At 43.5% G+C, this 17,512-nt stretch overlaps 1 protein-coding gene across 4 annotated transcripts in view; it reads right to left on the minus strand.

Annotated features, from left to right (window-relative positions):
- foxp2 (forkhead box P2) overlaps window positions 1-17,512 on the minus strand; it is a 110,710-nt gene that overhangs the window by 27,951 nt on the left and 65,247 nt on the right. For all 4 annotated transcript variants that reach the window (XM_066667353.1, XM_066667351.1, XM_066667349.1 and 1 more), the window contains 3 exons: window positions 14,420-14,509; window positions 3,076-3,213; window positions 1,574-1,663 (listed from right to left, as the gene is read on the minus strand). In XM_066667353.1, the coding sequence (XP_066523450.1) occupies window positions 1,574-1,663; window positions 3,076-3,195 (210 nt within the window). In that variant the 5' untranslated portion in view covers window positions 3,196-3,213; window positions 14,420-14,509. The remainder of the gene's footprint in view (window positions 1-1,573; window positions 1,664-3,075; window positions 3,214-14,419; window positions 14,510-17,512) is intronic.

A 17,512-nucleotide genomic window follows, 5' to 3' on the forward strand; every position in this document is an offset into this window, starting at 1 on the left:
GCTGCAAAAAAGGGACCCCCATTACAGGAGAAAAGTCTAACTTCCCCTTTTTTTTTTTGCTAGGAATTACAAGAGCGAGTGGAGTAGAGCAGGCCCCAGAGGAGCCCTTCAACACATCACACTTCAGCTTGAGCCTTGGACACACTCACTGCTGAGGAAGACCTTTCTCTTTTAGTTTTAGGGAAGATGGGGGGAGAAGAGGGAGGGAAAGAGAGAGTGAGGAAGAAGAGGTGTAAGAGGTGGGGGGTGCAAGAACTTGTGAAGCGCTCACTGGAAAACAGCCTGCATAATGGAGCAAGCTGTGTGGATTGGCCCCAGCGTCCCGAGAGAAATAAGGGAGCAATTTCTATTCCATATTTGATGGTGGAGGTCTGCGAAAATTCTATTCACAAATCCAAACAGAAACAAAGCCTCCGGGAGGTCAGGCCTGCTTCCTGTAGGCCCTGCATAATGGGCCACGGGAAAAGACAGGGGAAAGGGAAGGGGGAGTCTGCCTTACCTAGCTGATCAATTTAACTGCTTCAACACGTTTTGTTTGGATTTGTCCCACCCACCCCCACTGCGCTCTGCTTTTTGATGCCTGTCCCTCTGTGTCGGAGCCTCTCTCTTTCTCTCTCTTACTTGTCTGTCTGTCAGACGGGTCTCTGAACCGACTGTCAGCGTGATTTATGAGCGTGTTGTGGTCGAACTTTTTCGGCTCGCCGGCCCGAACCCGCGGTAGTGCTTCATTAATCAGTGGACCCTGTCCCGTCCTTCGCTACGCAGGGCCTTTAACAGCGCTCTCGCTCTGCATCCTCCACTAGCCTGACACCTGCCAAAGCCTGTCCGCCGCGCTAGCCCTGTCAGCGTGGAGCTTTCTTAGTAGCCATTAGAACACACTCTCTGTACAGACTTTCCCTATAAAGTTCCTTTAACATGAAAGAAGAGTGACTCCTTCCTGCGTTCCATGGAGTCAGCAGAACTCGCTTCACTGCTGAGTGAAGTAGATGGACAGGAACTTTCTGCTGTGAAAGGAAAACTCTGGAATTTTCAAAACGGATCTCTAGCTGCTGCATTTGCACCATAAAGTCAAATATACCAGGCAATAAGGTCGACACTTTTCTTGTATTTGGTAAAAGAACAGAAAGAAGCAACATGCTAATGCTAATGCTAATGGGCAGGTGCTAATGTTTTTTTTTTTTATTATTCTTTTCAAACTGCTTCAAACTTGAGCAAATAGAGACTGAACATCTGTGTTAGAATATACTTTAATCTTCATATTTTTATATATTTGATATGTGTATATATTAAGACTAACCCTGTATATCTAATAAGCCCTTACAAACTGCGCTGAGGTAAAGGAATCTGATTACTTTGCTCCTATGTTACTCTCTAAACCCATGCAAACGTGTCCCACCCACAAAACACAAAGGAAGTTCACTTCCACTGAAATGCATTAAAATATTAATTACTTATTCACTAATGTCTTGTAAGGTGGATTGAGACAGCAATAGTATCACAGTACGTATATATTCTGTTCTATTCTATCCATACATGAATATATGTATATACAGTGTTTGCGGCCATGTTGTACCTCTTTTGCCTGTTTGCTGGGGTGCTGCTGCTGCAGAAGCTGGAGATGGAGCTGCTCCTGTTGCTTCTTGTAGAATTCCTGCAAGTGTTGCTGTGGACACACAGTTATATACACAATGAAGAACGGTTCTCTGGATCCTCTGAGCATAGACACTAATAAAAAAAAAGCAACCTTAGAGAGTGCAGACCATAAATAACAATAACTTAAATGGATTGAATTGAAAGTGCTGTGCTTTCTCAGTCTTTTGGGTGCTCTTGCTGTTTTTTTTTATTACTACAAACAGAACTTGTGCCACGGAGTTCCCCAAGTTCATACCTGACAGCTGAAAAACAATTGAACAAACAAATCCGTGGCCAGCTCCGTGCTACTGTGGCCGCACCACAGGCCTGAAAGCACTGCTGTGTGCTCATAAATAACTTTCGCTCAGAGGGCGACCATCGCAGACTAGTGCTTCCCCTCGCACTTCTCCATATGGGCCTTAAATATGCCTGCACGTTACTGCAGGAGGACCGATTAATCACCAGCGCTATATATTTCTTCTCTTGATGCCTTGACAGGCAGTGAAATGCTGAAGTGAATACAGCACACTCAGAGGAGTGGATTCATCACTGTGAATTAATGCCTTTAACACATTTCTGCTCTCCTCCACGGAGGCCTGGCCTTAGGAGCCCCTTTAGGAACATGGCTGTTCGGCTTTGGTCTTGATGCAGTTGTTATTATGAAAACTAATGGAGCTGTGACTGCGTTAACACTTCTAGAAGCATTTTTAACCCTTTAAACGTTCAGGGACTCATATGTTAACATATAACCCTGAGTTCTTGTCTTAATACCTGATTGGCTAAGCCTTTGAAAAATATTTGATACACACAACAATGACTGCCTCAACAACTGGATTTTTATCGATGGATGAACTTATTGGTGGATGGGATTTGGTCACAGCATGCATATTAAAAAATGATAAATAAAAAGACCTTGCTTTGTTTAAACATATTTTAAACTAAAACTAAACCAGAACCTACTCTGATAAGAATATAGAACTGTTTACTACCATCATCATTAACAGTAGTAGGAATGTGCTTACAACACCCCTTACCTGAACGCCACCATACTCAGATAACGTACAAATTAGTTTCAGATGTGTTATCGAACAATTCACAATAGTTACTTGCTAAGTCTTACACTGAACTGAATAAAAAGCCTGTAGTTTAAGGGGTTAAAGGAGGGTCATGTTCCAAGTGGCCTGGCAAGTGATGCTTGGGCGTGCTGAGGTCTCTCCTGTCAGCCTCGGTTACGTCTGTGCTGTGTCAGTCCCTGAAAGACGTCCCTACTGAAAACACCTAATTATACGCCTGTCCATTATTGTTTCCTTCATCTAACGTCAAGGACAGGAGTGGGACGGGAATATGCGTGTGCCCTCTTCTATAAGGATGTGTGGTGAATTTGATTCGAAAAAGTGCAAATCATGTGCATATGGATAAGATTCTGGCTGCGTGTGAATGTACCTGCTGCAGCATGACTGCTTGCTGTTGCTGTAGAAGGGCCTGGAGCTGCTGAGGGGAGAGGACCTGCTGCTGGAGGATCTGCTGCATCTGCTGCGGAGTGATGACCTGCGGACTCATCATGGCCACTGACACCGGCACCTGGAGACAGAGAGACAGAGAGAGATAGAGATGCAAAGAAAGCGAGAGAAAGGAGAGAAAAAGATCAGCCCTGTTCCACCTTCTGCTCACTGATGCATGTGTGCCAGGCTAAAGCACTGTGGTATCTGTCTTGCTGGAGCCCTCTAAACGGCAAGCTGAATGCGTGCTGTGTGTGTTTTTTTTTTTTTTTATATATATTTTTTGTCAGTTCCCTCAATGGGAAAAGCACCGCACTTTAAATAGAAAAGGACCTTAATTAGCTGAACCTTTGAACTCCCTTAGGCATTCCCAGCGCTACACATTTCCACTAGACAGCAGGAACACTTGGCCTGTAGAAGTGCAGAGCAGAGACAGATGCAGACTGCAAGTGTGCCTGTGTTTGCATGTGAGCGCTCTCTCTGCTTTTTCTCTCTCTGTGCAGAGATCTCACTGAAGAAGAGCTTGAGCTTCTTCTGTTTATAGAAAGGTGAACGGAATTACCAGATGCTTCAAACCGTACACAGAAGTTTCTCAAGTTGCACTCTCACACACGAAAGCAGCCAGAGGCACAATTCCTCTTGAAGATGTCATTTTAAAAAATTCATGTCATTTTTTAGGTGATAAGAATCATTAAAATACCAGCTGTCAAACTGTGCAGAGAACTTTTTTATTCTCTCTCTCTCTCTCTCTCTCTCTCTCTCTCTGTTTGTGTGTATGAGTGTGTGAAAACAAAACAAAGAAAATATTTTTGCAGCCCAATTTTTATTAGACAGCAGTGACTTCAGAAATACCCACATAAATAGAGCAACTGCATCCAACTTTTTTTCTGTTGCACACTTTGAGTGCCTCCGCACGTATTAGTAGAAAAAATGTGCGTTAAAACCTGTATACTATGTCTTCTCAGTTCTTTCTGTGTGCTTAAAAATTAAATACTGAATGTAAAAAATACATGAAAATGTTTATTCTGTGTGGAGAGGCCAGGAAACAGAGAAACTGGAGACTGAAGTTATCGTAGAACTTTCTAAGAGTCCTGAAGTTTAATGGTAAACAGTTTTTTTTTTTTTGGGGGGGGGGTGTATTCTTAAAATGACCTCAATTTTTTCTTTATCTGTGGATGTGCTGAAACCAAGGGTGTAGAATTGGTGTCCCCACCAATATCCAGTGATTATTGAATTGTCCTCACCAATAATTTGATCCCCTCCAAAACAAACAAAAAATATCCATCTGTCAACGTCTCATTAACCTAGAGGTGCAGAAAGAGTTAAATCAAGTTCTTAATTCGAGTCCTACCTCCCCATAACACATATGACCAGTGTGATTGGCTGTGCCCTGCTCTCACGTGAGTCTCTGTAGTTTGGTTGTGAGCAGCGCCAAAACTGGAAGGAAAACTTTCCGGTCATAAGCGAGTATAACTGTGAAAACTCAGGTGCATTGTGGGTGACACGGGTGTCAAGAGCGAGTGAGGATGGCAACAAAAAAGAAGAAGGTGGACATACAGAGCTATTTTTCAAAAAAAACATGTAAGTCACTTAAAGTCAAGTTCGCTAATTAAATGAGTCCATCATAATAACAGCAGGCTAACATCGTCTGTAGCTATGAATAACATGGTTTGGAAATTAACTGCACAACATTAATTTTTATAGGTTTAATCAATGTCAAGAGCAAATCTACACCATTGGCTGAAACAACACTAGAGACAGGATTCAGTAACTTTCAACATGCATTCGCAAAACAAGAAAAATGGTGTAAATGATCTGAAGCAAGGAACAGCACCCCCTTGTGGAGCACTGTGTAAACCATTAGTGAGTGAGTGAGTGAGTTTGTGAAAGTGCAAGTGACTTCCATAAAGTGTTTCACATCTATAGGGACTTATATAAGCTCTTGATAACTTTTGTTTATGTAATGAATGCTCAGGTCAAAATGTTATACCTTTATTTATATTTGTTTAAAAACAAACAAACAAACAAACAAAAAACCTCTTGAATCAACCAACAGAAATGCTCCAAATTAGAATGTTTTTCTTCTTCTCTTATAAAGTTACAACCGTTTCAGAGATAAAAGGGTTGTTTTGACCCCTACAGTTTCATAGCGTTTTATTTAAGGCATTTTTATTGTAGCTTAAGAAGTAATATGGAGCAGAGTGTCAGTGTTGGCTAGTGTGGTGGGGAAGTGGACTCAGAGGTGTGAGGCTGAAGTGTGTGGGGTGTGTGTCACGGGCTGCGAAGATACTGGCGCCCCTCACGCTGGCTAATCAAGCTGCTTGATTGCTTTCCATACATCCGAGCTCTCGGGGCCTTGACACGTCCTTGTTTTGCTCTCCTCACTCGCCCTGGCTCAGGTTCCCCTCTTTGATTAGCAGAGACATTTGCATGGTCACTACACATTTTTCATTTTAGAAGTCATTATGCATTAGCGCTCCTGATCGCCCAGCTTGACTAATCCTGATGAACTGAGTCGCACAGCTGAAGGTCACACTCTATCCTCACTGCACATTCATATTCATATTCAAACAAATCCAAGCACCATTCTTCATTAGACTGGCCCCAAAACTCAACAAGCCCTGCCATGGAAGAGCTGACACACACACACACACACAGTCAGACACCACACTGACTCATTCTCTCTCTCTCTGTCTTTCTCTCCCTCCAACACTCTCTAGGGAAAGAGAAAGTGATAGGAGAGGAAAGGGAGAAAATAAAACAAAGAACAAAGCAACAAAGTCACAAATTAAACAGCTGCATGTAATTATGCAAATGGATGCTTACACCTTCAATGTTATTAAACCTTAAGACACATTTGTGATGTGTAATTACCCCCAGGTTCAAGCGGGGTACTGCGTTGGACTAAATGACAATACAAAGACCAAAGCGCAGAAACGCAAGAGGAGATGTTCTCATTACGCTCATTATTTGTCTATTTAAATGAGCTTTTGGGGAATAACAAAAGAAACCTTGGTGGCTCTACAGTCCACTGAATACAATAAACATGTAAATTTCTGCACAATGCAGTATTAGTTTATTTATCTATCCGGTCCGATTACGTGCAGTAAAACAGGCGCCGAGCGGGGCTCCTGAAAGCATGTGATTCCTAATCGTTTCAGAGGCAGCGAGCAAGAAGCCCGTCCTGACAAAGGGAGAGAGAAAACAGCAAACAAATGAAGTCAGGAAGCGCCTTTCAGCCTTTCATTAGCTTTTTAGTGGAGAGATGGATGATAATCATCTTCATTTCATCGCTCTTCCAAACAAAAAGAGGCGAGAGGAGAAAGGCAAAGTGGAGGGCCCCGGCCCATTCACTGCGAGCCCTGCACAATGCTAATTCCAGCATTTAAAGGCGTGCTTTTCTGCCTGATGTATCAGAGCTTGAAAGATGAAAGCAGATAAGTAATTGCTCTCCTGGTTCTTATTCTTCACTGACAACCCATAAATTTAATTTTACACACACGTTCATTTACATTTTCGAGTATATGACATGATAATTGGCGGAATATAACACCTCCATTCCGCTGGATACTGCACCGGGGGATGATTGACAAGTCGGGTGAATTGAAAGGAACAGAGGCTGAATTGCCTCTCCTGGAAATGATTTTGCCGAGAAGGGACAAAATTAATGAGCATTTACAGGAGGGGTCGAGCGGTAAACAGCCGCAGACAATGGGTGGCTCTCCGGCGGAGACGCCACACCAAGAGCACAGCCATGATAGTCAACAATAGAACCCCCCAGCGGTTCCACCAAAATTCTATTACTGCACACTCAGGACAAATGGGATTCTTAAAGAATCATCTAAAATCAGCCCCACTCCAGACCCTGGCTGGGGACACTGATTAGAGAGCGTTTTCATTGACAAAGTAATAAAGACCAGGATCCAGAACAAGTTCACTTTCCCTCGGTCTGTGCTCAGGTTCACAGCCCTCCTGAGCGGCTATTGGCATAACGTGGTCAAAAATAAAACCAGATCCTTGCTGTATTTCCACACGAACTGAAGAATGAAATGAAAGCTAACCAGATGATCTCCATTGACCTGCTCTCCAGAGCTATGAGCCCCTGCACCTGAGAGCCAGCGCACAACAAAGACCTTCAAATTGGCTGGTGATGAGAAAACATCACTGGCCCTCATGAAGAACAAGCACATCTTTATGGGGTTCTTACCACACTTAAAGCCCTCTAATTCTCTCACTCGCTCTATCTCTCTGAGAAAGGCTATCTTCTCAGGAGCGGTAGGCAATTTTTGAACTCCTATTTAGCCCACAGTGTGTGTAGAGTTTCACACACAGCAAGAAATCTAGAGGAGCTGGCAAAAAATCAATTACACTATGGAAATCTGAACTTAGGATAATATGCATTTCATTGTTAGAGTGGAAGGGGTCGTGTAGCTTTAAGTGAACAGTTTAGAACATGATACCATTTGGAAAACACGGAATCATGGCGTGCACGTTTGCAACAAGCTGCTGTTCCCTCCAAATTTGATCAGGAATCTTTTTTTTGTCTACTCATATCTGGTGGGTAACTGTTGAACTTCTATCTAACCCACAGTGTGTTGTTTTACACACGCAGCAAGAAAACATCTGGAGTTGGCAAAACACCATTTATCTGCTTAAATGGAATGGAAATGTCCAAAGAAAAACATGTACAACAAATTTTGTCAGTTCTTACTTTACTGCATCATTTGAAAACAGCAGCTGTCTTTCATAATGTGTGAAAATTCCATGATGAATTCACCAATAGAAATGCATCATTCTTGGAATAAATTCTTTGTACGCTGACTTTCATTGAAAGTAAAGAAAATGTTTTCTTCGATTTTGGAGATGAAATGATGAATGATGAGGTCATGACGTTTTAAGTAAAATATTTAGATCATGGTATCTTTTGAAAAACCTAGAATTATGGTGGCTGTTCACTCTTATTGAGATCAGGAATCTTTTTATTTTTATTATTATTATTATTATTATTATTATTATTATTTTTTTTATGGCAGATACATGCAGATATAGAAAATATCTGTTAAAGACAAAGCTAAATGTCCTAGATAAATGACACAAGATGTTGGATCCCTTGTGAAAAACATCTGCTCAAACCAGAATAGATGTTGGCACTTATTTTGTTCAGTGAGCACCTGCCAAAACCAGCGTGCGGGGCTCTTTACCATTTCTAAATCGGGCAAAGGCGGGAATAAAGCATAGTCTTCCTTTTAGTGCCTCTTATTAAGAGCCACGCAGTGTTTTCACCATTTCAAAACACTTTTCACTTCTCTCCCACTAATTTGACAAAGACAGGCAATATTAGCACTACTGGTGTATCCCCACGACAACGGCCAGGGGTTCTTTGTCAGATTATCACCTCCCAGATACACAAGCAGGGTTAGAGCCAAAACAGTTAGCGCGAGCCGGTTCAATTCACCACTTCCGCACCATTCACAGGCTAAGTAAAGGAAGGCCCAGATTAGATGTGTGGAATAGGCAGGCAGGCCGCTGAATGGGATGAATAATGTGGCCACTTCAGAAGAGGGGACGATGGCGACACTCGCCACAGATACTGTTAAGATAAATAAAATGAGAAATGGAGGGGCGTGGGGTGGTAATTACTTCAGCTGCTTGGCAGTGAGAGCCGCTGTGTTAATTAAGGTGTAAAAGCCTGGCTGGATCAGAGAATGCGAAGGAGAAGAACAGTGAAAGAGAGAGAGAGAGAGAGAGAGAGAGAGAGAGAGAGAGAGAGAGAGAGAGAGTGGGATTCCACACTCACTAATTCATCTCAATCCCAGACTCCAGAGGGACGACGAGTCCCAAAGTCGGACCACCGCAGAGTGCTGGTTGACCCCTCCACTTCTGCTGAGCTGACACTGCTAATTCACTCTGCAATTAATAGCCATGCCAGCCAGGGCTTTATTGATAGAGGGGCTGCTTTACAGAGGAAGCACTGAGGTACGGGAGCAGTGGCCAATGAAGATACGAGTATAACATATACTCTTTCACATACCTTTACAATCGTTCTCCTAGACGCGCACACAAAGGAAAGATCATTCGGATTAGGGGATCAATGCGAGCGATCCTCGGGACCGGAGTTAAGTAGATTACAGGAACGTTTTTCCCAAATCAATTTATTTTGCAGTTCGGCAACACACTATGGGAAGTGTAATGCATTTAAAGTGATGATAAAGTGGATGTAGTGCTCCATTAGAAGAGCTGGAGGGGTAATGGTGATACAATAGACCCTCCACAAAGATTTATCTCCATGTAGATAATCATGCTTTCATTTCCATCAATACAGGGAAGGATCACACACGTTGTACTACAGATGGAGACTTCTGTGCTGAGCCTGCCTGCCTGCCTGTGCTTTCCAGGAAGCTATAATGAGCCTTAAAGAGCTAGGGAAGAAAAGCAGAGATAAAGTAATGTAAGGAATTGAAGAAAAAAAAAAAACCTTTCAAATATGAATGCACCCCAGCCGGCCTAACAAGTGCTCTTGATCTTGAACCACGTTAGATGAAGCAAGGCCTGAGGATGCTTGCAAGCTACTGTAAGGAGCTTTAAGGACTTAAATTCCATTTTTTTCTGTTAAAGAGAAACCTCATGTCCACACCACCATAATTAAAGGGCTGTATTGTGTAATACTCACAAGGAAAATTCATCTCTCTCTCACTCTCTCTCTTTCTTTCTTGTGCTCTGTGATGTCACAGGTAATAGGGAGTCCATCGGATCCAGCGCTTCATCAAATGACACGCAGTAAATTACATGAGCTTCAAGCAACTCGGCGAATTTTAGTTCATCACTTGGAAAGACTTCCCTCCACTGGGCTACACATATCAGATCTGCCAGTTAGGATCCAATTAACACCCTGGCCAGAGTAATCAGATTGCATGTGTAAGGGCTGCTAGAACTCGTTTATTGCTCCCATGAATCTTCTGTCAGAAGGTAAATTTGTTGCTGCTACATCAAAGCGCTGTGGCACTCCTTTTTTTTCCTCCCCCCCCCCACCCCTCTTCTCCCTACCTCTAGCCTTAGGGTTATACTCCAACTTCTTTTGCATCACAATGATGAATCCTGCATGCTGTCCCCTGCAATTTACCCAGCCGGGAAAGGGGGGGGGGGGGGGGGAAGAAAAAAAAAACTTGTTTTCTGGTTACAAAGGCAATAACCGAAGGTGTCCAAGAGAGAAATATGCCGACATACTTTTAACCCTCCAAAGGTCCCCCATGTAAGTCTTTTCTTTCCTCTACAATAACCATTCGCTTCTCCATTTCTCCTTGCGATCCCACCAGGGGGAGCAGAGTTAATAATAAATGTTAATGTGGGAGCATATGTCTCTCTATAAATTCAGCTGGCTTTTTCGCACGGTTCCAGTTGGCAGGCTAAGTAGATGAATTTTAAGGAACATGGCGCAGGAATGTGGCGCTTTTGATGAGATGTGTGCGGCAGTGACCTTTAAAGCGGTGACACCCTGAGGATGGCCCAGTGCTCACGGCGTGATTGGGTGGGCTATCTCCCGGCCTGTATTCTCCTTTCATCCAGAAAACCATGCCAACCGCTGGGCCTGATGCAGCCCCCCGTTCAGCCTCACGCATGGGGAGTAAACTGTGCAGAAAGAGTAGAGCGGGAGCTGAGAGTTTTTTTTTTTCCTATTTAAAAGTTGCATTTGCTTAGAGAGTGCTGGACCTGGAGTGTACCAAAGGTCAGCGTGTCCAGAAGTGGTTCCTTTCGTCCATGGAAACGTCAGCCCTTGCGGGCCTGTGGCTGTTTGTGTTGAGCTAGTGGCATGTCCGTGGGTGCTGAGGCTCAGACTGCTTTTGTTCGCTCTCTTATTGTGTTCCTCTGACTCGTTAATGCCTCCCTAGCACTCGCAGGCCCTTCTCTGACCACGGGGCAGGGGTCAGTGCTCCCTCTTTACACTATGCTCTGACATCTAGGCGGCTGTGCTCGATCACACCACCCCCTGCACAAACACATGTTGGCATGGCAGGCTCGGTGTTTGCTCAGCCTGCGTTTTCTCGCCATTCTCATTCAGCGCGCACCTTGCATGTGTCAGCACTGAGCTCCGGCAGCTGTTCTTACTCTGTTAAATGCCCATTCTGCCACCAGGATGAGACGATTAGGTGGCTTGCACGCATCGGCTGAAGAATGGGGCGCGACAATGGCAAACAAACAAACTAACACACAGCTTAGAGATGCGGAATGACAACTGAGCTGATCTGGAGGGAAAGGGGGGGGGGGTAGGGGGGGGGCACGATTGTCAGGCGCAAGAGCTGGCTGTAATCCGCCTTCCCTTTCGTCCTCGTCGCTCCTTTATTTGTGTTTTAAATGTCAGTGTATAAAATGCGGTGGAGATATTGCCATGCGGAGGGAGAAAGAGGCGCAGAGACGCGAGAAGGCTGTTGTGTGCCTTGGGAAATCCTTGTAAGCAGTGTGGCGAAGGCGCGGGGATTTACGGGAGAGAAATAGGTGTTTATTGAGTGCTCCCGTGGGCTTACTGGGTAATAATAGACCTGTCACATTACGCAAATGTGGAAAAGCAGCTTGTGTGCACGTCAACAGCCTCAGATGAGGCAACGGATAGAATTAGTCAGGCGAGAGCCTTTAGACACTAATGCAAGTAATTAAAACTGCACGCCGCAGCACTTAGATGCTAGTGTGGTAAATAATTTATACGCCATGATGTATGGATCGTTTCCCCTTCCTCCTGCGAGGAAAACGCCGGGATTTGTCAGTGTCGGGCGTAAACGGGTTCTCGCTTACTGAAATGAGGGTCCAATCAAGCAAGGTGCAGGGGCGCTACTGAGTAAGTAGTTTACTGCAATACAGTCTAAGCTGGGTCAAAAACAGGAGAGAAAAAATAAATAACCGAGACAGATACCCAAGGATCATGTTTTAAAACTTTACCATTCCCAAGACACTCTGTCCATTAATTCCCAAAACTGAAGATGTTAACAAAGCGAGGCCCAATAACACTGATTAACCACAGTCTGTTAGACATAACTCAACAAGCACCTGATTCATATTGATTCATACGGCTAACATGAGGCAAGGATGGAGTAAGCAAATGTAAATATTCAATATTTACTGTTCTCTAGTGTTATTAGAGTCAGAGCCTCGGTCCTTGGCCGACAGTTATCACAGACTTTCCTCAGCCAATATCACCGTGCTCTCGTCTGAAGTATTGTGCTGTACGTGTGGCAATTTGTAGTCACGAAGAGCGTCGGGAATCCATTCTCTAAGTATACAGAGGACTAGGAAAATTCAATAGGCTCAGCGTATTCAATACCTCGTCCTGCTAGACTTTGTTTTACAACTAATGTCTCGCGTTCTGAGAAAGAGAAAAAAAAAAAATCCCAGAGTTATGAATTCTCTCATACAAGATGCATATTTGTAGTGATAAGTCTGAGTGTATTAACATTCAGGAGAGACAAGATTTGACTGATTCCAATGAGGCCGTACGATGGCACTCTTCGCCGAGCTTATCTTTTGCCATCACATAATTAGATACACAGGGGTGTGACTCCAATTGAAGGTGTCGCCATTGTTATACTCTGTGAAAATATTAACGATGAGGGTTAACGCCAATTTTCCCTTTCTTTAATTAAATGCACAGAGTACTAATGAGGTAAACCACTACTCCCTGATAGCACTTATTAGCAGGGAGGAGAGCACACACTCTCACACTTCAGTCTGAACCTAAAAATACAGAGCCCGGGCAGATGTCAAGTGCTTACATAATTTCGAGCAGGAAACGAATGCTGCATTTGCATTGTGAAGATGTGAGAGAAATGGCCTAATAAGTTTCCTTGACAGGAAAGGAGTAAACAGCTCTGGCACGAGGGGAAAGCATCACGCACAATGCTATCGTGACCTTTACCAAATCACTGTCAACAGAAATAGAGCGCAGCTGGAATCAGCATGGCAAATTATCTTGGAGGAGTTCAAATGGCAGCTACTTAGAATATACTACAGTGTGGGCAAGTCTTCAGCAAGCTGCCATTCACACTGGTGTTCCTGTGTGTGCAAATGTATGGCTGATTTGTGTAAGAGTTATCCTGGAAAGAATACATATTAATGCAATCATGCATAACTGCAAATAACACACTGAGTATGTGACAAGCATATTGTCACAATGGGCATTATTATTCTTTCATTGTTAGCAGGTAGGGATGGGATAAGCAACTGTCATTAGCAGGAGATTATCCATCTAAAATGAAGGACCTTTGCCATTAAAATATCAATCATTCTCTGGCTAGATCATAAATCTGATTGGCTGATCCACGTTATAATACAATTACACACCAATTGAATTATGTATCACTGCATTATATTTGTTTAAACTGTGGAATGAAGTGTAGGTGAGGCCAGGCATGAACATATTTATGAAGTAAACGACTCAAAACCCCATTAAACCAGCCACATGTATGAGCTTAGTATTGTTTACACAGACAGCTTTTATAATAGTGATCTGGGACTGAATAATAATAAATATTAAGATGTACGTCCACGTATATGTTCTATGTCTAAAATACTGTGTACCACTCATTTCTAGCTCTAGCTAAAAAGCACATGAGGCTATGACTGGGGCAAGTTTGGCTCAGTGTACCTCAGAAGCACTTAAAAGCCATCAACATCCACCACGTCCTTCTCTATAATTTTGTGATTTCCTCACATCACCATGATTCATATTTTCTCTGAGAAAACACAGACAAAACAATCGTCTGTCTTGCTGCTTGTGGACGTCGGCTTTCAACAGGGCACGCATTTCTAGGTGTTCTTGCTGCCTCTGGAAATGTGGTCTTAAACACGACTGTTTTTATTTGCGCACATTTTTAAATAGAATTTTAATCGGGCGGTCCCAATTGCCTTTTGTGCCTTCAGGAATATTCCTGCCTATTCAAATGGGAACTCCTGTTTATTAGACATGGAATACAACTGAATAAACATTTTCGGTCCTGTATTCTTGTATTACTGCCCTACATACGCGAGGTGTGCGTAGCCTCGTGTCAAAAAGCCTGACGAAAGAATTGAGGTACTGCTCAAGTGGGCAGCATGAAGTTCAGTAAAGAATGATGTATCTTGTGCGAGTGTGTGTGTGTGTGTGTGTGTGTCTTCCGAGAAGGGCAGACCTGACAGGTTTAGAATTTCAGTGACAAGTCCAGAATTACATTGCCAAATCAAACAGACTGGTGGAACAGAGGAAATCTTTTCCAGAGCACCATGTATTATGGATGGACTTAAGAGATTAGCGAGGAGCTGCTCACCTGCAGCGGACGCTGTTTGTCGTTGTTCTTTGGAGACTTCAGGCCACTGCCTGGTTGCTGTAAGAGTAATTGCCTTGCTGCTTGTAGGGCCTGCGAAAAAAGAAAAAGAAAAAAAAAGAAAAAAGAGAATAGGTAGAGGGCAGCAAAATTAGATTTTTTTTGGTCTTTCTTCCATCCAGCACTTTGACACACACATATGAAGACTGAGCAGAGGCAGCACCAATCCCACAAAGTCCTTTCTGACTTCGGTTTTAAGATGAAGCCTGAAATACCAGGGCAAATATTATACATTTTTCATGATGATCCACGAAGCCGTGATGAAGAATAAATACAGTTTGTCTAAAGCACCCCTGAAGTGCGGGTGAAAAAACCACAGAGCGCGTCAGTAGAATTGACCTGTCTAGTGTGTGCTCAACTGAAATACCCACTTCTCCGCAAATTACCAGCCCATTTGCATATTCATAATATCAATTTGAAGTAGAGGCAGGCGATGTGAAGTGTTCCTACAAGCTGTAATTAAAGTTGACAAAATCAACATCAGATTACCTTAGGAGTGAATTAACAAGGAGCTGGGGTTTTACACTGTGCATTAGCGGTGCTTATGAGCAGAGAAGGAGAAAATGGGCTTTCTAGACCTAATCATACCGGCTGCCTACTGTGCCTTCTCCAAGGGGAAGACTTGTACCTAATGTTGCAAGCATGGAAATGCAAGGAAACTTGGGGGGGAAAAAAACGAAACAATACTTTTCTATATTTTTTCTTTCTTTTCTGTACGTAAGATGATAGCAATGGTAGGGGGGTGATGTAATGTGTTGTCCATGCACTGTATCTACAGTAACTTCCAGAGCTAAGCTCGCAGTGAGGCCAGTCTTACAACTTCTTCATGCTTTATCCAGCACTGAAAGGCAAGAGAAACAGGCCTCTCCAGTGCAGCTGCAAACTATGGCTCCCAAAAGCACAACAACAATAGACTTTAAAAAAATAAATAAATAAACAAAACAATATGTTCACAGGTGTTGCTTCAAGTGGAGAGAGACAAGGTGAGGAGCGAGGGAGGAAAAAAAACCTGCTTTAGATAAAGAGTGACACTTCTTCCTGCAGAAATCAAGGGGTTGTTTTATTTTCTGGTGCTTGCCAGTATCCATGACAACAGCTGCCTTGACAGGATGTGCATATGGCACCGCTCTGCCAGCTGGTGAGAACAATGTTTGAACTAGTACATTGAGATGCTGAGCAAACAGGGAGAGGGAGAAAGAGAGAGAGAGAGAGAGAGAGAGAGAGAGAGAGAGAGAGAGAGAAAGAGGGGGACTGGGAGAGACAGAGAAAGAGAGAGAGAAGAGGGGGAGAGAAAGAGAGGAGACAGAAAGGAAAGAAGAAAAAAAAAAAAGTTGCCACGTCTTAACCCTCTGGGATGGCAGCCATCCCCCTGATCAATTATGAAAAGACAGAGGCGAGGAGCTGCCACTGTCTGTCTGGCTTCGGCTCCGAGGAGCCAGGCTCTAGGAGCCCCCCCAAGTAAACAAACACAACACAGTGGCGCTGGGTCCTAACAGCATCGATCTGTCTCCTCAGACACATGCACACACACAGCCCACTGATGTGGCCTTACTCTTCAGAGGACATTAGGGGCGGAGACTAACGCTGGTGCACTTCACATTCCCTCCACTTCAGCCTCAAGCACATGCTGCCATTGTCTCCAAATGCCAAACAAATGACAAGGACTGTCATTGAGGCCTAATAAATCGTCAACTTTTTTTTTTTTCTTTCCCTTTCCCTTGAGCCTGGAAATATCTCAGGCCCAACAATTTCCAAATGCTTTACTAGCTTCTCCATTTTAATGTTGAATTGATTGATTAGTTACGGCGCTGGTGATGCTTTTGGACGCATGAGTGACTTATGAGCACTGGCAAAACTTGCTCCAGGTCTCAAGTCATTACTGCCGAGAATTCGAGGTGGAGATTGTAAATTGCACAAGATTTCACGCCCATCCAAGCGTTGATTGTGATTGTGGAGCTTTAGCGGTCAGCTAATGGGCTTGGCACAACAATTAACAGAAGGAAAATGTTTATCTGAGCTGGGATCAATACAAGCTCACTGTCCTCGGGTGAACAAGGACAAAGTCAAAGACGTCACTCGATAAGCTACTGACAGAGGAGTGGGTTGCACAGTATAGAATGGCTTTTCCAGTAAGAATAAAGTGAAAGTGCTGAGGGCTGAGAATGGCTACCGACTTCCTGTAACTAATTAGTATAGGTATGCATTATTAGAATATATATCAGTATCATGATTCACTGTCATATTATATCACTTTGATGACAATACTGGGGATATCTTTTGTTCTTAAAAACACAATAGCATTGAATCATTATGTAGAAAAGGGTTGTTAAACTGGTTTTAGAAACACTGGAAACCTCAAATAAACGGTGGCACAGCAGGTAGTGTCACTGTCACACAGCTCCAGGGACCTGGAGGTTGTGGGTTTGAGTCCCACTCCGGGTGACTGTCTGTGAGGAGTTCTCCCTGTGTCTGTGTGGGTTTCCTCCGGGTGCTCCGGTTTCCTCCCACGGTCCAAAAACACACGTTGGTAGGTGGATTAGCGACTCAAAAGTGTCCGTAGGTGTGAGTGTGTGAGTGAATGTGTGTGAGTGTGTGTGTTGCTCTGTGAAGGACTGGCGCCCCCTCCAGGGTGTATTCCCGCCTTGCGCCCAATGATTCCAGGTAGGCTCTGGACCCACCGCGACCCTGAACTGGATAAGCGCTTACAGATAATGAATGAATGAATTAATGCCTATAAAGTTCTATGTTTACCTTATCGTCCGCCTCTCTTTATTAGAGTAACTGTGCTCTGAGTTTTCGGAATCTGAAAGACAGCTTCATTATTTACAGCATTCGGAGACTCCAAACCCCCTATGAAATCATCATCTCCTTTTTCCAATGACATGCCCTTAACAATCATCATTAGAGACATCTGTGCACAAGCCAATGCAGCTCCTCTGCTCTGCTCTTAACCATAAAGAAGTCTTCACAAAGTCACATCAGATACCCTAAAACTTTAACAAAGGGAGCTAAAGTAAGGCAGCTATCAAAACTTTG

Source organism: Hoplias malabaricus, chromosome 4, assembly GCF_029633855.1.
Source record: "Hoplias malabaricus isolate fHopMal1 chromosome 4, fHopMal1.hap1, whole genome shotgun sequence".
Lineage (NCBI taxonomy): Eukaryota > Metazoa > Chordata > Actinopteri > Characiformes > Erythrinidae > Hoplias > Hoplias malabaricus.